Raw genomic sequence first — 23,804 nt, forward strand, 5'->3', positions numbered from 1 at the left:
AATATATCATTTTTCATAGAAACTTAGTTGGTCACGTGACTTTTCACTATGGAGAATAAAAATAATTAAATCCTAATCTACCTAAAGATTGTTTAATGAATAACTTAAGTATAAATAAAAGAACATTCGGCCGGTGATTGTAATTAAATGAGTTATATTTCAAACACCGTATTTTATTCTTATCGCTTGAGTGCTACCCTGTACTGCGTCTTCAATAAAACTAATCCCAATTTCACCGGCGGAGGTGACGGCCACATCAACGCTAATAAAAAAAAAACCGGCCAAGTGCGAGTCGGGCTCGCGCACAAAGGGTTCCGTAGCAGCAAATATAGTGTAAGCACAATAACTTAACCAAAATTACAGTTAAATCAACCTATCTCAAAAACTATAAGAGATACTTTGATCAAACCAAAAATCGTTGAAAGAGTTAATTAGCATGCATCACCTCTATTTTTTTTAGAATTTTATACCCCGTAGTTATAAAAATAGAGGGGGGGGGACATACTTTTTACGACTTTGAGAGCTGATATCTCAAAAACCGTTCACTTTAAGAAAAATGTTTTTTAGAAAACTTTATATCATTTTAAAAGACCTTTCCATTGATACCCCACACGGGTATGTACATCGAAAAAAAAAAATTCATCCCTCAGTTACATGTATGGGGGGCCCCACCCCCAATTCTTTTTTTTACTATTTAGTGTCATATTTTTGTAGCGGTTCATACAACACATATTCCCATCAAATTTCATTACTGTAGTACTTATAGTTTCCGAGTAAATCGGCTGTGACAGACGGACAGACGGACAGACGGACATGACGAAACTATAAGGGTTCCGTTTTTGCCATTTTGGCTACGGAACCCTAACAAGACAGCACTATTTGTGTGATCCCGGGATAGTAAGGGACGTAATAAATACCGCTTTGCTATCGCTTGTCAAGATGCAACCGATGACACGTTCGTTCACGCGTTCTATGCGTGCGATGCATGCCGGTTTGAAAGGAGACAAGGATAGCAATATTTGTCTGATCACGGAATAGTAAGGGATGACAATAACTGACCTAGGTACTACTTCGCCGTAGTCGTCATCGCTATCGTTTGTCAAGATAACAGAGATAAATGTGTGCGTGTATAGGCATACGTTTTCTCTGTACACAGTAAGGTAAAGGCTAAGAGCAAAAGCAATAAAATGTCATACCCAAGATTAGTTTAGATACTATTGATGCAAAGTATGACGAAATAAATGATTCATAGATAAATTCGACATGAGTACTTCAATGCTACGATGCCATTATTTTTGTGTACTGGCTTGCTTTGGCATTCTCGTCCACTTTGATTTGTATGAAGAATTTGATATAATTATTTAACAGCTTTTATCAAGCTTAAAATTATAATAAATAGAAGCGACTATTTCACGACTATTTTTTGAGACATAATTCAAACCGATAGTCATAGTAGTTCCAAAGATATTCGATATTTTCAAAACCTCCAGCTATAATCCTCCACCAGGGCTGCAGCAAAGTACCTTTATATCTTTGCTATCTTTTGACGACTATTTCTGAAATTTGGCATGTCATTACGACTATTTCACGACTATTTTTTGAGACCTTAACCAAGTCGATAGGCCTTACCGTTTGTTCTGCAGAGGCTGGAGGATTATAGCTGGAGACCTCCAGCTATAATCCTCCATAAAGTATAGCTCTAACTCCGAAAGTATGATACGACTATTTTTTTGGAAAGCACGACTATTTATGACTATTTCACGACTATTTTTTGGCATCATCAGAATTAGTTTCTATTGAGTTTAAATTTTGGAGGATTATAGCTGGAGGCACGTTCTACGATATCATGTTTGGTATCTCTTCTCTATCACTTCATCACTAACCCTACAAAGTACCTAAGCAAAGTAGCTTCTCGCGACTGTCCGTTTCCATGTATGTATGTATTTAATACAAGGAAGATTCTCATTATGTACTTTTTCCCAGAATTCCCACCTGCAATTTTTTTTATGGCGAAGTAAAGCTCGTAGGAAAATCTAGTTAGAATATTCAGGGCTGATTTTTCAATGGTCAGATAAATGTTATCTGAGGAATAAAATTATTGCTGTCACTGTCTAATACAAATATTCAGATGTGACAGCATTAAAAGTACATAATGAGATTCTTCCTTGTATTAAATACATACATACATGGAAACGGACAGTCGCGAGAAGCTGAATTAGAAATTAGGCGACAATTTTTGCAACATTGAAGTACATTTAACAGAGCATCGGGATATTAACAACTAAAAACGTTAATATTTTGTTCAAATTTTTAATTAAATGTTTGAAAAATAGGGGTTGTTGGGTGTCGGAATTTTGTGAGTGGAACTATTTCATTGCCCGTGAGTGTAGGTAATAAGAATCCTGCAAACAATACGCTATGGAAGGCTCTGGCTTGGTCCGGGGCTCGGGAGCTCCGGTCGTTGCCCTCCCGGGCCGCCTACGCAGAACGAGGCCCGGGCTACCAGCAGCGCAGAGCAGCGCAGGAGCTCTGTCGCCCGCCTGGCACACTGAAACCGAAAGTCATGAGCTATTGATTGATTCGTTGTACAGACGAACCACTGTAGCAGCGCATCATAACAGCTACCCCCCTTATAAAAAGAGAGTTAAAATGTTATAAAAAGGTGAAATTTCTTAGGATTGAATTTTACGAATTGTAAGAATAAGATTAGCAACAGCCTGATGTGGAGTCAGCCAGTTGGCAATTTGACACGAGCGAGTTCATAATCCTTCGGAAAAAAACATCAATCATTTAAAAATCTGTTTTAACTTTTATTACACTGCCGGGCAATGAAAAAGTTCCATTCACAAAATGCCGGCACAAAGTACCTAACCAAAAATTTTTAAACATATAACTTATACCTAATTTCATAAAAATATTACCGTTTATGCTCTGTCAAATGTACTTCAATGTTGCAGAAGGCGTCATTAAGCTAGCCTTTTTCGTTTAGGAGCAATTTGGTGCTTTTCTCAGAACCTTTTCATTGCCCGTGAGTGTATGAATGTTACTTTTACCAACTCCTGAAAAACAAAGATTGTAAATGTATAATAAATAATGTTCTTTCCGTTTGCTTTGTCTTTGCTGACAGCACGAGACATGTGCATTGTGCATTGTTGCACAGGTTGTAATTGATGACGTACATAAGTCTAGGATCGTTAGTCAGGGGCGGGGGCGGCAGGGCGGCGGCTGGGCGGGCGGGGAGCGGGGGCGGGCGGCGTCATGTGCAACTACTCCTACTTGATGTGCTCTCCTGGTGCAAAGGGCAACTTCTGTGCAAATTCCCTCACGGGTTAATGCGCTTTGCCCACTTTGCTCAAGGTCTTATCAATTCGGTTATTTAAACTATAACCGATAGACATACTTTATTGCGGTTTTTTAAATTTAAATATAAGATCTTTGAGAATCTGACTTATGGTTTAAAAAATAAGTGTTCAAAATATCGAACTTTGAAAATACACTTTCTAGACTTCACACTTTAATAAATTATCAGATTACCAAATAACATAAAAGATACAAAATTAAATATGTACATATTTATTCACTCTTGTCTTTAGCTACATTATCGATTCTGTACTTTATTTTCATACAGACTGACTTTCATTTAACCTTTTGGTATATTACTTAATATGTAGGTTTAGATTAGATAGCTTTCATGGAAAAGATTACCTAGTACATTCATACCCCGCAACGTAGGTACGTCTACTAATCACTCGCATTAATTAACATTTCTGATTCAGTACTTACTGGAAAGTTACCGGTTAGAATATATAGTTACTGTTTACACAATTTTTGATATCGTGTATGAATGTTTGTAACTAACATGTACCTATAATGACAGATATAAGACAATTTATTCCTGTGATATTTACCAGAAATCTACCGCGAAGGCTTTAAATAAAGCTTTTTATCATTTCAATACAATTTCTTAACCTCAAAGGCACAGCAATAGTGAGGTTATAACACCAGGAACACAGAAACTGAAAGGAGGTTCACTTTAGCAGAGAAGTCAGAAACACACGGTGGAGCAAAAAGAGTAATTTAATTATGAATGTAAATAACCAAAGTAAAATTATTTAGCTAGTTAAGATAAATAACTAAGTACCTTGAAATTAAATTTTTCAGATCATTAATATTATTATTATTTATTATTATTTTGTCATAGTTAATCTAAATAAAAAAATTATTCTCACATTAATTGTAAAATTCAAGTAAGTACTTACATAATTTATTTTATGAACTTTGTTCACGTTTTTCTATGCGAATGCAATTTTGAGGTAGTCCCGTGTGTGTACTGATAAGTGAAGTTTGTTCCTCACGATCTATGCATCCCTGGTAGCTGCGAGCAGCGGGCGGGTGCGCCGCGCGTGGAGGGCCCGAGGACGCCAGCACGAAACGGGTTAAGAGATGTACCTACTTACTGCATCTGGGCTTCCTGTGCGGTGATAGCTTTAAAACAGATGGCTTTTTCGTTACTTTATGCGGCCTGATTTCTGTAGGCAGCATTCAAATTTTTACAAGATAAGACTTAGCAGTAAGTCATTAACGCTCAGGGGTTCCGGAAATGGAATATGATTAAGATGATGCAGCGACGACGCGACTTCTGCTAAAGCCGCGTCGTCGCTGCATAGGTTACGACTTTTTGTCGACTTGTTCATGAACAAGATAAAATGAGGCCAGGCAGAAAATATATAGTTAATAACAATTGGAAAGTACAGCTTACAGGATATTAATAAACCTATTTTTGGAATCATCAAAATGTAGACAAACTTACGAGTAACGTGTACTTTGTGTACTTATATAATACAGCGTTGTAGAGTTTGATTTTGTTTGAAGGATAAATATAAAATTTTACTAGCACAACCAACTCAGAATCGTTACTTTAAAATGAAATCGCACTGAAAAAGTTAATTTAACAGGTATTCATAGTTAAATGAATCGCAAATCTAATAATTTTAAACATAAAATAATAGAGGTAAAGCTTAAATGTCGGTGTCCGTGTGAGCGCAGCTCGTGTGGCCTCCACCGCAAGTGCATCGCGGCCGCACCGGGCTACCGGGGCCGCAGACTCTGCTAGAACGTTCGCTGAAGCTTCCGTGCAAACTGCATTCCATTCACCTTCACAGAAACGCATCAGCTATTCGTTCATACTATCTAAATCAAGACAAATTAGTGACTATTTGCTATACTATTATGCTATGAGTTCCAAGTACATATTATTGTTCTATACTTAACTTTCTTTCAAATCATTTTAAAAGTATAAAACCCTATTATACTTTCTGTGATTTACGTTTGAATGATTTAAATATGTAAGTTGAATGTGGTATTTTGCATTTTTATTCTCTTCAATATATTTTCATGTTATTTCTTTGGATAGGTACTGAAAGTGAAATAGAGGACGAAATTTTGTAAAAAAAATAAAATAATTTTGTTTTACCCTACCCTAATCTTGGAGCAGCTGGTGCGCGATCTCTACCCCTGACCCCTGAGGTTATTCCGAGATGTGGAAGATTCCTTATGCAATTCTTCGTTCACCACTAGAGGTTTCATGATTTCCACTGAAAAGTAATATGTCGCATGAAACTACTAAGTAATGAAAAGTGAACTCGCCGGTGAACTGTGAGAAAGAGCAAGGAAGAGAGGGATGAACTCAGTTCAGTCACTTCAGCCTTCACAATATGTGTTGCTTCAAACTGCAGCAGTAGTGGTGTGCTGCGTCATAGTTTGAGAGCGTACTTGTAAAATCAATAATAGTCAGTGATGCAACAACATTGTATGTGTACAGTGGAGGAAAGCCTATTGGCAACCCTTGAGGTGCAGATTCCCCCTTACGCGGTACAGCTGAAATTCCATAGTGTTACTATCAGGTAGTCCTCCCACAGTACAGACTAGGTCCTTTCAGGTCTAGCTCCGTGAGGCTATGAGCGCCTGGTGCTGAAGCGGAAAAACGAACTTGCGGAAATTTTGTGCGTCTACGTGAAATTCGCTGGCGCATGGATGAAATAATGCACTTCCATCCAAAATAAATTAGGTAAACGTTTTAAGTGGGTATATTTACATATACCTCAAATACAACGTAAATATTATCTAAACCAATAATAAAAATATTTAGGTGATGTCGGAAATTTTAATGAAGTCCTCAAATTTTATCAAAGAAAATGTGCATTGAACTGCTTTTTCGATATAACTGCATTGAACTCAATTGTTCAGTTCAGGATTTTTAGAAAAACCCAAAAAATAACTGGATGTCAATCTTACTGAATGAAGTCTTTACAATTTTGGGGATTTTGTATAATTTATTTTCTAGATCTTTGAAGAAAATTGTCAAAAGCTCTTTGAAGCTTTTGGTTCCTGGTAAAACTGCTTGAATTCCGGTCAATACTTTGTACAAGTCGCCCCCGCCCCCAATCACATCGTTCCTTGAACGGTTCTGGCACCAGGAACACATGCAGACAGCGCACTTGCACATTGCACATTGCACAATGTACAACAACCCAATGTACGTCCGCGGCGTGTCCATTGTACTAGGACACCATAGCCCACAGGATCTACAAGTTTTGAATTTATAAATGCCAAATAAAATAAATGCTTCCAGGAAAGTTTACAAAATTATTTAAATTATCGAAAATTTATATAAAATCAGCCTGTAGTTTATGAACAAACGTCTAACGCAAAAAATAAGTATCCCTCTAATTAGAATTTTTTTAAATTTCGATGTACGTCCGGAGTAGTCCGGACTAGATACTAGAACTCTGTCTAATGTCGATTTGGTTCCTCTCAGAATGATATCTCAGAACGACGAGGCGGCATTTCAAGTGAAGTTATCAGGACTGTAGGAATACTAAGAACTCTTTGAACCATGACCTAGGTCACAGTCAACGATAGGTAATCCTTTTTCCAATAAAACACTTTGTATTTTTTTAATGTCTATGTGTGGAAATCTGCCTTTTTCATTCTAATGTAACTTCTAACACATTCAAATTAAGGTTTGATATCACTTGCATACGAGCATAATAAACTTTTGAATTTTACTGTGTGTGCTTTGATATCACGAAGCTTTTCCAATACTACGACGTGTGTCAATGTGTATTATGTACGTACTTGGATTTGAGAATGTGTTGGTGCTACATAGTACATAATGTACTCGACACTGCTACAGCCTTTGCAGTATGCACTCCCGATACTGAAATCGGGAATATGGAGGTTATAGGTTATTGAGATTTTGTATGCTTCTAGTTCGAACCTATTTAAATGTTAGGTTTTCATTAGTTATTCATAACCATAATCAAATGTAGACTATATCATATTTTGTACCAATGATCCGCTTGTGTGCATATTTGTATTTTACCTCTTCTCCTGACCCGCTGGATTCGTCTCCCATCCTCAGTACATTGCGCTAAGGGCTAGGAAAGGGAGGCTGATGGATGCTACGTGTCGGGGGACTTCTTGGGAAAGGACTAAGTACATCTAACAGTGGATGGTTAAGGGCTTGATGACGATATTGTGTTCTGGGCCCATGAAAAGAAAAACAACAAAAAAACGTAAACACCTTCACCCTATTATCCTTTTAACTCCTGTTTGATAGTGGTAAAGTATAAAAAATATGTCATAATAATATGTTTTATAATAATTAGGAGAACTGGCGAAGTGTGAGTCTAGTATCGATTAGTCAATCGGTCATGTGTGTGTGCATATAAGTGTGTTGGTAAAAGCTATATACTTGCGATTAAAATACATAAGCGACTTCGTACGAAGGATACATACAGGTAACTGCCGATGTTGTGGTGTGCAGATAACACACAGTGACAATACAAAGTAATGTTGTGAATATTTGTGGAGGTTCCTCCTCTCCTAGTACCGCTAGTTGAAATGCCGCCTCGTCGTGTCCTGCGTTGCCGGATGTCCGGATATTGCGCCGCCTGATGGAGGTTTTGCAGGCTGGGACAGACATTGCATGATTATGGACAGCGCTTTACTGCAGCCGTGGCCGAGGCCCGAGCGTACCAGTAGAACTACAACAACGAAACGCTAACTTTTTTGTACATAAAAAGTTTGATACTATTTAATGAAGAAAAAGTTAACAATAAATGTCTTGTTTCCTTACCGAACTTTCTCTTTGAGCTTTGGGGGGCTAAAGTTTGGAAACGGAGCATTCAAGTGGTTTACCGAACGTTACAAAAAAATGCTTTGAGTTATCAGAATATTATTTATATCAGATACTGAATTAATTTAGTGACTGCTATATCCTAAAACCTGACTTGGGTCTGTTTATACAGGCTGTTGCAAAAAGGTATATATATATATATATATACTTATACACATATATAAGTATATAGAAATTTGGTCAAAGTAAAAAATCGTAGTTTCACTGTGGACAATTCCAGTACCGTGCACAACCTTGGACAGCGGCTGTGCTGTATTACCAGCAGCACAGAGATACCGAGGGCGTTGACTACTGTTCACGCTAGCTCCGTCTCTGTCGCTCCCGGCGCACTGCTGCACACCTGGATGTGCTGCACGCTGGACGCCACACGAACGCAGCCTCCTGAAGCAGCAGTAGCCCACACACAGGAACTCACTTGCACATCGGTTGTCCATCCATCGCTAATGCTATTAGAGGCCGATTGCTACTTGATTGACGATTTTGTAAAAAAATAATTATCATGACCCATATAAGTTCAAGATCGATATCAACCATGTAAAATTGTATATGATTATTTTCAAAACTTCAACTGATTTTTTGAGAATTTCATAATAATTTTCAGTTGAAATAGCTTTTTGATGATTGCACCCTAATACTACTTATTTTCTCTAAAATTAATCCGGCGACCGTGTCTTTTTTTGATCAAACTGACTTACCTTAACAAGGTCTATGTGATCACATTGAACATTTTGGTTATTAATGTTCGAGGTGCGTTGAGGGAAGTAGTTTGAGGGAAGAGTGTTTTTCATAACCTCAAACCTTTGCGTTTTTGATTTTGGTATCGGGAGTGCATACAGTAGAGCAAGTGGCAGTGTGACACACAGACACTTCTTGTAGTCACCACTACATGCACAAAACAGCAATCATACTGTAAGCTCTGTAAGCTTCGTGAAAGCACTACTACTAGGGAACCTAGCACTCTGCAAGTTAAATCAAAGCTTTATCGAACCCTAGCGCCAACATAACAGAAGCTACAATTGACTGAACAAGGCTGAAAAGCACACACTGATATACAATCACAACATCAAAGATCACCACACAAACAGGAAGTAATCACTCTCAAAGTAGGGCACGGTTCATGGAGTTTTTCATTTTTGTACTTAATCTTTAATTTATGCGGTGAACGTTCAAAGATTTTATTACTGCAATGAAGGAAACTTATATACTAAGTTTAAATTATATAGAAAAATTATATCCAAATATATTGACTTATATATGAATTATTAACTCACTCGTCAAAATTAAGGGTCGTCGTGGTTAAACTGTCTTTATTAGGGTGTAGTCGGAGTCGGAGTCGGGCAAGTCATTATTAGGGAGATTCACGGTTTAAAATGTTTTTATTAGTCAATCGTTTGACATTACAATACAAATAAATTATAAATAAATTACTAGAGAAGGGTTTCTAAAGGTTTAAAATAATAAAATTAATTACATGTGTTTTAAAAGAAATAATGATGTCTTTCTGATAGTGCATTGAATACGCAATACATGCATGTGAACCCCGCAAATCGTTCACCGCTGAGGTACCAGGCTCACATGAAACACGCGGAGGTTCGGTACATCTCAATCACCAATTATTGATCACCTACCCACTCCTACAACTACACATTCAAGTGATTCCAGTTATGACAACACGTCGAGACACGAGTTCACACGACCATCAATTTCAATACCACACACATGTAAAAGCTCCCATGTGTTAAGAAAAGCGCTATGAACCTTATTATTACACAGATATTTAAATGTACAAAGATTTTTCATGTTTTCTTCTATCCTGGTATTTGTTATTGTGATGCCGCCTCGTCGTTGGCTGTATATGGCACGTAACATAAGTCACACACAATCCAACATGTTACATTTAGTCAAACTAAACAATCGCCCTCCGCGTGCGTGTTATCCAGCCAGCTGCCACATTTGGCCGGCATCGCCACAAAAACAGCCAGAACTGACCACAAATGCAGCATGCATAATTGCATATACGTTATATTCTAGGTGAAGATAATTTTTTTATGCGTTGCTCTCTCGAGTTAGAACCTTTATACTTAATGTATACCTATCCCTTAGTTTTCAGCTCAGCCAGTCTAGCTACAACGCCTACAACCGTAGAATAATAAGTAAGAACAAGTACTCGTCATTCTATGCTATACTTACAACATAAACCTGACCTAATAAACGTGAACAGCTTCTTGGCACCTAATTTATCTAATTCATCACTTCAAATACTATAGTCCCTTAGAAGTTAGAACAATACGTTCTTTCTTAAAATATAATTAATTATGTACCTACTAACATCGTAAACATGCTACTGTCAGCCGCGTAGCGGAGCAGGCGTCTATGCATGGGGCAGACTCCCGGAACTCCAAGCTGTTGATCCTTAAAAGCGTCACAGAATAATAACTAGTACAGCGTTAAGCTGCGTGAGCTGCAAGTGCGCAGGACCGCCGCGGCACCAGGAGCCCAAAGAGGCGCCGAAGTCAGCGCACTACCTCTGGGAGGCACCCTTGTTGTTGCATCCCATTGCTTTATTGATTTTGCAAGTACTCACTCAACGAGGCGATACATTTATATAGCTGTCTCACTCAGCCGACACCTGGCCCCGATTGCACATGTGTCATCTCCTATCCGAACTATATTACGCCTTGAGTCACCCCATTAGGGTGTTAGTGGTTTAATGATGTCGATTCTGAAGGCACATATTCTAATTTTAAAGCTGTCAAAACCTTAATCTCTTTAATTAAAATTCGACTATGAGTATCCCCGTTGATCCCCGTAAATCCGTCATCTTTTGCTATAGTTTGAGAGCATAGAACAACGCGGACTCGGGTGTACCCTCGGGAAGCGTCATAGCGATCTTTCTTGATACAAAAAAGTCTGCCAATTTTTGCGGGGGGAAATTTTACCGTTTACCATGATTATGTGTCATGGGACATATGATTATGAGTTTTGATTCCCAGCAATAAGGGTTACGTGAAGTGACATTTAATAATGAACACAGTGTCTTCATTTTTCTTGCCAATGGATGTAACAATTATCGATAAGTGTTATCGATGAATTCGAGAACATGGGTTAGAAATACTAATTTCAAATTAATTAGGTATAGTTAAATTTAATTAGGAATGATTAATAAACGAAGTCACCCGCTTTTCGCTGTACATTTATACTCACGTGATAGGTCGCGAGCCGTATCGCCGTTTTTGAATGAGTACAATGCACTGAAGTTGTCGAGTAAGTGGGCAACCCGACGGTCAGATGCTTTCAAGCCGCCCCTTCGGGCGGCCTCTGACTAGGCTTAACGACTGCTGCCGAAGCAGCAACCGGGACCCACGGCTTAACGTCCCGTCCGAAGCACGGAAGCGTCCAGAAAAGAACCATTTGAAATCGGTAACTCATGCTGTACCTACCAATGGCTGACCGTGTCAGTTGTTGCTTAACCTCAGTGATCAGTTACGATTACTGAAGACAATTCGACTACGGACGCTTCCCAACTATGACCTTTTTTGTCGATTAATACATATCTACATACCGGTACATCACTATTGCATTTTTTTGACATTGGTTGCTAGGAAACAGCTAATAACAATAGACCATGACCAAATCTGTGATCAAATCCGGAATCCGGATATTCTATGAATTGAAGCTGTCATTTTAGTATGTAAACAAATCATTTTCTATGAAACGAACGCTTTGCCAACTAGATTGAGTCTAGTGAAAATTGCGACTGCAACTAGTTTTTATAAATCGGTGGGCCTTTCTGGCCTACCACCCCGCCAGAGGGGAAAGTCTGCCTATTTCGTCTCCAGACCATTCATACTCAATGTTTGAGAGTATTAAAATTAAAATTTCTGCCATCAGAATAGCATCAGAATACCTAATAATGAAGACGTATTTAACAATAATTTGACAGTTAAAAACCCCTCCTCCTCTTCTCCAATCTCCGCTTTGGTGGAAACCGAGTTTCATAATTCAGTAGTCCGGACTGGTCCCGTCGATAGTTCGCTGGCACCAGGAGAGTATGCCACAACAGAGCTTTCAGAACTTTTCAGCAAATTAGCGAGTTTAATAATGACATAATAAAATTAAGAATTTTAGGGTCCCAATGTTAATACCACCATTCAAATATAAATTGGCGTTTATTTAAAACATATACATTATGAATATATTTTGAAAAATTCTTATTTCATAAATTATGTTAAGTCATTAATAAGTTAAGAACTAAATTAAATAATACTGATGAACATATCGATAAACTATGTAAAATAAATAATAAAACTTTTATTTATGACCTCTTAACTTAAAACTCAAACCATCAGCTTTCTAAAGAACTGGCTAGTTTAGCTGCTCTCAGTCATGGTGTCCTGGTAGCCTGGCGGCGGTGCCGGTCAATACCTCCCGCGGCCGGCGCAGCACGCAGGCGGGCGCACCGGGCGGCCGGGCGGGGGCGGAGCCCCGGGCAGAGTGCATCGCACCGCCCGCCGCCCGCCGCCCGCCCTGCATGCAGCATCCCACATATTAGTAGTAGGTTTTAATTTGGAAATGATTGTCTGTCTTATTACATCTCACTGAACACACAACGCCTTGTTACTTATAGTGAAAAATCTAAGTAGGTACCACGTCCACGTACCTATTGAATGCTGGTTGCAATTGCATCCTGTCGATGTCGTAATGCAAATGATGTTATTTTAACCTACTTCATATTGCTATTCTAACAATTCATCTACTGATAATATTTTGTAATAAGCATTATTAAAATTAATTAATTAACTGTCCGGATCACTTCAGGTGTATGCGTGTTAAATGTATAACATATTAGATCCTGAAACTGAAACGCATACTGTCCATGTACCTATGTGTTTGCTTTTCGCTGCAGCTCAGAGAGCCTCCATGGATCTCCTGGGCGCCTGGTCGCTATTTCAAAATTTACAAAAGTGGAAAACGCCTCGATTTTGAAATAGTGGAAATCTGCTTTTGTATGGGCGGGGTTCCACCGGGGCGGGCGGGCGCTCGGCTGGGGCGGAAACTATTTATAGCCAGAGATGCTGGGGCAACATGAATTACAAGGATGCACCATGTAATTATTGCGAGCGGTCAGCTCTAATAGAATTAACTTGTAAACTGATTGCTGATTCTGATTTGCGATCAACTTTTCCATCAGAGCATGGGAAGGCCCTAATATTATCTGTAGTGACCCCTTTGGCCAGGCCCTACACACCGTAATTTACCTATTGTTTGTGTATCGTGGGCGGCCCCGGAGCGGTTCCACTTGCGGGGGGGACTTATTGTGCCGCCCAAATATTCCCGTTGAATCTATTTATAGAACAGTCTCCGCGGGCAACAGGAATCTGAGCCGCTCTCTGTTACACAGGGGGCTCCTGAAACATTAATAAGTACATAAATATGGTACAACTCACGAATCACGATGAATGTACTCTCAAACAATCAAGAGTACCTAATAAAATTGGTACGAACTTGGTAAGACCAAAAGACATTATCTTTGTCTGTCTTTAAGACGTTTTCTAATGCGAGCTGTAGAGTACTGCATATATTATGTAGATTCCAGCAGTTAGGCCGTATCCAAACCTCACTGTAATGAAATGCCCCTAGTGTTTTTCAAATTTTCTCCATGCAGAGCAGCCTGTATAGAGGCTGTGTCTGACATCAGTCAAGCCAGTGTGTGTGTGGCGCGAGATGGATGCAGGACGAGACGCGACCGAAATGCAACCTTCTCTTGAGAGCGATAAGCTCCGTTCTGCCGGAGTGCAGCCGCGGGGGTGCTATTGCGCATGAAACTTTCATTTTCGGATGCAGTCCACAGAAGTAATGGGTTATTGATTGGTGTCTCGTGCAGGCTGCGTCTCCCGGCGGCGCTGCGGCCCTGGTGGCCCGCGCCCCGCGCGCAGGCTCCGCCGCCGCGAGGCGCACGGGCCGGGGCCGGGGGCGCGCGCAGCCGGGGCCGGGGGCGTGGGGACAGATACATGACATGTATCGCTTGTTGTTTCCATGAGTCCTGCGAGGTCGAGCTGTGCTAAATGGATGCGTAAACACAAAATGGCGACACCTTCTCTCATCATGCGGCTAAGTTTAGCTCGAGCCGACTAGTCCAAGTCAACCACATAGTCATAATACAAATATATCTTGTTTTGAAATATACGAGTATTTACATATTTTTTGTACTTCTTAGGTAAACAACAAACTTTGTCTGTAAAAATTTGACGATGACGATTAAGTTTTCAATGTTATCGACATGGTCTCAGGCTGTATAGTCTTTCTAGTGTTTTCTCCTACGGTCCGATAAAACACGATGACCGTGCCTGGACCCGTTCTTCGCTCAAGCTGGAGCCGGCTGCAGCTCTTTTCATAGTTTCTGCACCCTTTACTACGACTGCTTCCATATTTTGAATCAGCCATCAATTACCTCTAAACTAATGACATTAGGACGGCGTTATCTAGCTATCTCAGAATCGTCCGACTGGGAAGTGATTCTTCAGTGACCTTCGGCTCAGGTCCAGCGGTCGCACGTCACGGTCCAGCTCGTGTGCGGGTCGTGACGGACGCGGCCGCCGCTGATCACGACGCTGCCTTTGTCCAGCTAATGTCATGTGCAGCTTCTGTTATACAGGCTGTTGCGAAAGTGATGTAGCAAGACAAAACGTGGTGACTCCGGTTGTCCTACTGAATAACTTTAATTCCAGGACATTCGGAAATTTCTAAAAAAAATAATTCTGCTATAAATATTTATAACTTAATAACTTACCACACTAACAGTAAAGTGACCAACAACGTTTCTATGGTGATTTCAAATTTAATTTTGTAAATTTTCCAAGTCTTGCCCCTGTATACATATATTGTGTACCTACTGTACGGTCATGTATTGGTAATTTAGTATTACTTATGGATTGTATTGACTCGGATAATGCCCTGCTATTAGAAGCGTCGCGCACTGCTCGTTACTTTGTCGTGGTTTTTCCTCGTGCTAACTTGTTCAGCTCTGTGAAAGCAACACATTTAGATATTAGATACAAACTAAATATATGGTTATTTAGAGAGCGATAATTTGTTTTTCTCAAAGCACATTGCTCGGCTACTCATTGACAACAATCTCAGTATGCTACTGAAAGATCTACATATAAGTACCTATAGGTGTTGTACATGTATTAGACCATGCACTACTGTTCATGCTCGTTTTAATGTGATATGTATTTATTTTCAGTGAAGCATGAACTTTCTGTATTTATTTTATGTAGGTAGTTAGTACCTACACGACCGAATGGCTTAGTCGTTAGTGACCCTGACTACTGAGCCGAAGGTCCCGGGTTCGATTCCCGGCTGGGGCAGATATTTGTTTAAACACAGATATTTGTTCTCGGGTCTTGGATGTGCCCGTGAAATGGCAATAGGCCCGCCCCCTATTACATTGGGACTAACATAAACACTGGCGAAAAGTGGGTGCAGCAATGCACCTCTGCCTACCCCGCAAGGGAGTACATTAGTAGAAGGCGTGAGTGTTTGTTTTTTAGTACCTACAAAGTATAAATTGCTTTGCGAACTTAAGTATATAGCAAATATTTTCCATGTGGTTACAAGTTACAAGGAAAACATACTAGGAAATGTATCTATGTATAGGCAGATTTGATATTGAAAGCGGCCAGAAGGCGTTCTTGCCTTCAATTATCTAAATCATCGTTGATCAGCTGAATTGGCGACGATCGCGACTCGATTTCTTTCAATCAATGTCATTGTAATAAAAACATCAGCGGTTGTAGCCTTGTCCTTAGTCCGTGAGGGGGACGACGGGGGCCGGGGGGCGGCGCGGGGGGCGAGGGGGCGCTGGACGTCATCGTGGCCTGATTGTGATTGACCCGCGAGTTACCTAACTCCCGAGCCAATTCACACAACACTGATCGTGACATTGTATTGTGCACCCTGCACCCATCTCGCCACTTATTACATTGCGAATTGATTGAAGTTACTTACTATTTATTATCGTTGGTTGCTGATTTAATATAGGTATCAGGTAAATTCGGCTATTGACGTTGCTTGGTTGTTCAATTTGATTATTTTGGTGTCCAAACAAAAGACGACGCGAAGTGACCCGCAGCCGCCGCCTGGCGATCCGGTTCCAGCCTCCAGACAGCCGGCCGCGAACAGGCATTGTTCTTGCTAACCTCACCATCCCAATTTCACCCTTCGGCCCTAAGGCCTTAGGTTCACGTTATGTCCCCATTTAAAAGCTCCTTGCAAGAAGGGAGATCGCGTGCAGCCTGCCCGCATGTGACTCACATGAAAGGGGTGAATTCATAAACGGACCCTCCATTGATTGCGGGGAAATACACGCCGGTACACATTCCCTCGCTAATAAAAGCAGGAGCTCCAAGCAACCGCGAGCGTACACAAACTGCAACCCAGCCCCGACGGGTTACGTGCATAACTGCATAGGTGTGCGTAAGAAACAAAATTCTTGTTTCACAGATTTGTTTGTAAATACAGCGGAACTTAAAACGTCTAGGTACAATATTTTGCAAGAATCATGATACTGATCGATTGCAGACTTGCAAATAGCAATCTCGTCTCGAGCGTGAGGTCAAAAAACTCATCTAGCTAGGCAAATAGTGGTATCGCTGGTAGTGGACGTTGGCAGGCGGGCGGCGGCGGCGGCGGCGGTGCTGACTGCTGTGCCGCGGCTATATTTAGCCTCCCGAAATAGTCAGTGATCACGTGGTCCACACACGGTCGCGGGTTCGATCCCCCGCCGCGTCACAGATTCACTGGAATCATTACAAACTAGCAATGTGGATTTCCTGCTGTCTGCATGCCGGCGTCTTCCTCGGACCCCCTACTCAGCGGGTCAGCCAGCACGACGCTGCCCCGGGGCAGGGTGGCCGATCCAGTGAGCGGGTCCTAGGGTGCACGCTATGTTTAATTTTCAAGGGTTCCCTACGAGAACATGTTGATATAACGATTATAGGATTCAAAATCATCATACACATATTTACACGAGTTCGCGTAATTCTATGATAATTTAGAACCTATAGGTAAATTAGGTACGAGTTTCACAAACCATAACAGCTGAACTGAACACAGAAATAGATTTATCTAACTACGTATCGCGTAATCGTGTAGGCAGGTACAGAGTAGTTAAACTATGATTATGGAATAGATACAAACAGACCTACATGTAGTTAGATAATTCAAATTAAACTGTTAGTTATAGGTTGTAGATCCTGTGCATGAATGTTGGTAAATGGCGGCATGTTTCTTGGTACAATTAGTGCTGAGCACGCAGGCTCGGCATTAACTGCAGCGAGTGTCGCCCCGCGTCGCGTCGCCGGCGGCAGCGCGGTGTCGCAACCTGTGGCGACCACGCAACTGCTTCTTGGCACGAACTGTGGCGTCTGCGCAACACTATCGACACAAATCAATCCAATATCCTTAAATACAGCATAGGTATTTGTTTTTGACGGCAGGAGCTCGGCCCGCGCATTCGCCCCTTCTCATGTACCTTATCTCACCTCAAGTCTGTATTGTTCCAGAAACCGCAGTTGCGGCCGATGATCGCCGAATATGATCCTAAGAAAAAGGGGGTCAGAAATGACTTGTCAGATGTCGTCATGGTCAAGTAAGTGTTCGGTTCCGATCCCAGGCCGCCCGGCCCTCCATCTCCATCCAACATTCTTTGTTCTGCTGCTTCGTAACTACTGAGATGAAATCAAAGCATGCTTCACAGCTTTACCTCATCAAAAAGATTGAATGTTGTCATTTCATGTGTGTGAAAATGGTTAAAACTAATATAACATTGACATTTTTGTTCAACAGGACATTGAAAAGAGAGTTTAAGTTTGGTTTTAATAGCCGTATGTGACGGTAGCGTGTGCCCGGAGGTGACTCCTCCGGGCACAGCGTTGACGGATCTATCTGTATCGTTAAAATGGTATTTTATATTGTATGTTGACTGTTAAGTAGTCGGTTGTGCCCCGCGCCCGGTCGCGCGGCGGCGGCGGCGGCGGCGCGCGGGCCCCGCGCCCGGGTCCCCAGGAGCACCACACCGGTACATCATTCCATTTTTATGGTTTCAATTTAATTTAATTATTATTGTTGTTTGGTTCTGGTATAATTTGGTCGATGCTGTGCGCCATCTCTGTTCAGGCTCGGTATTCACTTCCGGGCCCCTCTGTTTTGTACAAATTTGATTTAGCTTTATGTTTCTAGTATCAGACAACTGAAGTATAATTATATTCAAACATTTACCACCAAACTTAATCTGTATGTATACTCATATGCACGAATACATAATTTCATCCATAGATTGTGGTTTACACCCAAAAACTAAATTTAATATAAAACGATTAAATCATCATACCTATGTCCAAATAACGTAAAGCTGTATTGAATTTATGGCCTGGAAGAGTATATTGTAAATGCCAAGTCTTAACAGAGTGAAACGCACACTAAAAGAACTTATTACAATAAACTCGAGACCATAATTAATGTAACACATCTCACACTAACACAAGCAAACACGTAAAGAGTAAAAGTTTCATGAACTTACATACCCGCGATCACTGTCCATGCCCTCACTGCGGGCACCAGCTGTAGCTGTGCCGCATCAGCCCGGCCGACACCACGAGGGCACCGCGCCTCCGCGGCCTCCACACGCGGTACATCACACAGTTCACACATCCGATCAACCGTAAACCTTCATTTAGCTTGAAACGTGGCGCTTTACATGTCTTTCAATACATCTTTGTGCTGCCTTCGTACTACACTGTTCACCCACACTTCTAACGTAGAGTAAGTAGCGGCGGCGGCGCGGCGGAGCGGGCAGTGACTGTGGTTGACTGTGCAGGTACAAGGTGGACCCGAGGGAGATCCCGGTGGAGCAGCAGGCCGGCTCCACGCTGCCGCTCATGGAGATCCCGGGCCGCGACATCGAGGCTGACGAGGACTACAACCCTTTTGAGCACCGGAAACTTGCCCACCCTACCTCGTGAGTACTTATATTTAATTTAACTATAGGTTACTTACCTGTTGAACATTAAGAACTGAACCGAATAAGAAACTGTATCAGTTGACCTCTACTGAAAAACGGCACATCTATTCTGTTCTCTATGAGGGTGTGAGCAGCTGCACCTGGCTATCTCGAATGGAACCTTTGTGCATATCCCCAAGGTGTAAACTGCCGCGGCACATTTAATTTTATTTTTTTTACGAATACAAATAACCTTTATAAATAAAATAAAAGATGGTATGAACGTATCTGTACCTTTTCTAAAGTGCCGGTATAATCCCCGCAGCGACCTGGACACGCTGATCCACCTGCTGAAGGGCTCGCTGGGCAGCGGCATCCTGGCCATGCCCATGGCGTTCCTCAACGCGGGGCTGTACTTCGGGCTGGCGGCCACGTTCTCCATCGGGCTGATCTGCACGTACTGCGTGCACATCCTGGTGAAGACCGCGCACGAGCTGTGCCGCCGCATGCAGAAGCCCTCGCTCGGGTTCGCGGAGACCGCCGAGGCTGCCTTCCTCTGCGGCCCGCCCGCCGTGCACAAGTTCTCCCGGCTCGCCAAGTTAGTATAGCGTTTGGTCTCATTCACAATTACCTACTTACTGTGTATTCAAAATATGACAACGTAGCTCTAACATCTTTCGGGCAAGCTTTTTATGAAATAGTCCTGTATAAGAGCACATGCAATTAATTAGCGCAATATGATAATATATTGGTGTTTGTGTTTGCAGGGCCATGGTGAACATGTTCCTGGTGATCGACCTGCTGGGCTGCTGCTGCGTGTACATCGTGTTCGTGGCCAAGAGCGTGAAGCAGGTGGTGGACCACCACGCGCAGGGCTCCGACGTGCTGCCGCAGGACCTGCACCTGCGCTGGTACATGGCGGCGCTGCTGCCCTTCCTCATCATGATGAACCTCATCCGCAACCTCAAGTACCTGGCGCCCTTCTCCATGATCGCCAACCTGCTGGTGGGCACGGGCATGGGCATCACGCTGTACTACCTGTTCCAAGACATCCCGAGCACGTCGGAGCGGGAGGCGTTCGCCGGCCTGGACCGGCTGCCCACGTTCTTCGGCACCGCCATCTTCGCGCTGGAGGGCATCGGCGTGGTGATGCCGCTGGAGAACAACATGCGCACGCCCACGCACTTCATCGGCTGCCCCGGCGTGCTCAACACCGGCATGTTCTTCGTGGTCTCGCTCTACGCCACCGTCGGCTACTTCGGCTACCTCAAGTACGGCGTCGACACCAAGGGCAGCATCACCCTCAACTTGCCGCAGGACGAAATGTAAGTTACTTCATAAGGTTTACGGTTAGGTACTTGCAATTGCACTTGAGACTATCAATAAAGATGAATAAGTTTTTGTGACCAATCTAATTGTATCAAAATATCTCGGAGCGTTCTGTCGTGCTGCGTTGCTCCAAGTCGTCACGTCACTTTAATAGCTTTGTCACTCCATAATGTTCCATTTTACGATAGCACCTACTTACCTCCGGTAGGCAAGATTTCACTCGGAAGTATCTGAAGATAACAGACGCCCCTAAGCAAATATTGATACTTTAAGCCCCTGACTAAGATTAGAACGATAAAAAGAAATAAAGTAGGTAGGTAGCTATAGCTATCGATAGATAAAATAGTACTTATTACTATACTTACTTGGTGATTCAAAAAACTCTTGCTAACTGCCTTCATGCATCCACAAAACAACGCATTAGTAAATACAAGTATCATTCTGTTTCAAGCGATTATGAGAGTAGTTTTGCATACATTATGTTAAAAAGCTTTTTGTAAATCAATTTGAATACGAAATTATGCTTCAGACACCAGCATCGGCTGCATGGTTATTTTCTTAATATACGTATCGTTACTTTGATTCAATAGTTACCAGCCACAGTATTATTTTCTAAGTAGGTAGATCTATATTAAGTACTGTTTTCATGTGCAAAGAATATTGTGTTTGTGTTTCCAGCCTGGGTCAGTGCGTGAAGCTGATGATCGCGGTGGCCATCTTCTTCACGTACAGCCTGCAGTTCTACGTGCCCATGGAGATCATCTGGAAGAACGTGCGGCACTGGTTCGGCGCGCGGCGGAACCTGGCCGAGTACAGCATCCGCGTGGCGCTGATCGTGATGACGCTCGCCATCGCCATCGCCATCCCCAACCTGGGCCCCTTCATCTCGCTGGTGGGCGCCGTGTGCCTGTCCTTCCTCGGCCTCATCTTCCCCTCCGTCATCGAGACCGTCACCTACTGGGACCGCCCCAACGGGCTCGGCCGCTTCAACTGGATCCTCTGGAAGAACCTGTTCCTGATCTGCTTCGGCATCCTGGGCTTCCTCACCGGCTCCTACGTCAGCATCATGGACATCTTCCACGGCGAGGAGTAGCGGCCTCCTCCTCCCCCAGCTCCCAGCTCAAATCTTAGCGGCTAGAAAGCTACATTATAACAAGTAACAAAACAATTAAAGTGCTTTTAGTTTCGTATTATCATATTTTAATTTGTAAGTGTAATCTTTTGAATAAGGACTAATTTGCTCTTTTTATTTTTATTTAGTTTCTGTAATGCTCAAAGTCTGTTGTTTGGAACTATTCGCACTAAAGTTGAGTTAGAAATTGTTCATGCTGTAGGTACATTAGGTTGTGTTCTGCTTCGTTTAGCCCCGAATCTCTGTAGCCATAGAGAACATAGATTACTTTATGAAAATGTGTGAGAATATTTTTAGTGCATTATCGAAATGTGATAAAATTTTAGAATAACTATGTAACAAATAAATTAAAGATACCTACTAGATAGGTTTACGTCAAAAGTGGACAATACAATAGATCACTGAACTAAAACTTTCTGATAGTTGCGGGCCAAATTAGACGCGTAGGAGGTACATAGGTGTTCCGTTTGTACGCCGGGTGGAGGGCGCGCCCGACGCCTTCACGACGATTCAAGTTTAAAATTGGTTGCAATTTTTGGGGTTTAATATTCCTGTCCACTGTGTTGGTGACGGCACACACCGCGGAGTGTGGCGTCACAGCGCAGCCACACACACTCCGTCGATACTCGCCATTGTAGGAACTTCATATCGAGCTTTTACACTATTCGTATAGCATTTATTTCATAGTGAGTATTTATTATGTACGTAAGTGCTGACGATATGAAATATCGCGTAGAATAATTATTAACCATCTAGGGAAATATTCAATGAAAATTTTATAAGTATGTACAATGTTATTTAAAATTTCTAAGATTTTATTTGGCATGACCACAAAAAATGTTGATTACTGCGTATTTTGAGTACATTTTGACCACTTCCTTTGACAAGTATGTTAAAAAATAACGTTAATGTTGCATTAAAATGTAACTTTTAGATAAGTGCCTGAGTAGATGATTATTAGGTGCCTTTTGTGTGTAACTTAGATAATGACTGCTGGATCAGGACAATCCACGGAATGACTGTCACCTAGTAGCATGCAACACAGGGCTGCGGGCTGTGCCAGGGCCCTCGCGGCGGCAGGGCCACGGACCACGGACCACGGTCTCTGCCAGCGATGGGTCTTGGAATGAAATAAATCGTAAGGTTTATGTTCCTGTGTGTAATAATAAGTCATGTTTTGGCTATTTATTATATAGGCATTAATGTATTATTATTATAGGCATTATTGGTACGATTGTGATGTCATTTTATTTTATATTTTTATTATTATTTGAACTTAGTATCGGCAGACGATTGTTTATGATTGAAATATAATCAGGGCCCTTTTGCCTTGGACACGAGACAGCAACAGTCTTCTATGGTAGTAATAAATAGATTATAGAACCCTCCTATTATAATGTAGTGATGATTATTTTCAAAGAGATAAACCGAAGATACACAAGTATGACTGTGAAAGATAACTTGATGAAACTGAAAGGAATAATCGTAAACATATTGAACTTTTATAATAGAGTATATTTTCAGATAAAATTTCTGCTGTTGATGATGTCAATTTGACCAAAATACTTTGTCTTTTAACATAAATGAATTAATAATGAATGATGTATGTGAGTTCAGCGCGGCCGGGGCTGCGGTTCGGGCGCGGCGGGGGCTCCGGGCGCGGCGGTGGGGGGGGCTCCGGCCCTCCAGCCACCGCGGTTCACGTATATCATTCCTACACCATCCTTTGGTAACATATACCTACCTTCTATTTTAGATAAGTGTTTGTTTTGTTACAGTATTAAAATAAACTTTCGTCTTTAAGTAAAAGTTGTTTCAATTACTGCCATCATCATCGATATGCAAAAAAAAAAAAATTATACTTAGGTAGACGAAATCAAGTATTTAAAACAAGTTGAATTTGATTTTCAACTAATTAGCCTCAGCTAATCTACTCATAGAACAGTTTAAATAAGCCAGTTGTTTATAAGTCGCCTACACACCTACTCGTGTACCGACCACGAAATGTATAAGTACTTTGTAAGATTATGTTAAATGTTAAGTGTGAAGACTATATTTTCATAGCTAACATTAATCGTACTATGTGTAGGTAGTAATCGTATAGGTAGGGACATTATAGTATTAAAAGAGGGAATGCAATG

At 41.6% G+C, this 23,804-nt stretch overlaps 1 protein-coding gene across 1 annotated transcript in view; it reads left to right on the plus strand.

Annotated features, from left to right (window-relative positions):
* Positions 1 to 23,472, plus strand: part of LOC105391484 (proton-coupled amino acid transporter-like protein CG1139) — a 47,059-nt gene extending 23,587 nt beyond the window's left edge. Inside the window, exons 2-6 of the mRNA XM_011562964.3 lie at positions 17,767 to 17,852; positions 19,080 to 19,220; positions 19,528 to 19,800; positions 19,970 to 20,527; positions 21,210 to 23,472. Coding sequence (XP_011561266.1) covers positions 17,767 to 17,852; positions 19,080 to 19,220; positions 19,528 to 19,800; positions 19,970 to 20,527; positions 21,210 to 21,624 — 1,473 coding nt within the window. The 3' untranslated portion in view covers positions 21,625 to 23,472. The remainder of the gene's footprint in view (positions 1 to 17,766; positions 17,853 to 19,079; positions 19,221 to 19,527; positions 19,801 to 19,969; positions 20,528 to 21,209) is intronic.
* Positions 23,473 to 23,804: the final 332 nt, after the last annotated feature.

The sequence above is a fragment of the Plutella xylostella genome, chromosome Z (assembly GCF_932276165.1).
Source record: "Plutella xylostella chromosome Z, ilPluXylo3.1, whole genome shotgun sequence".
Classification (NCBI taxonomy): domain Eukaryota; kingdom Metazoa; phylum Arthropoda; class Insecta; order Lepidoptera; family Plutellidae; genus Plutella; species Plutella xylostella.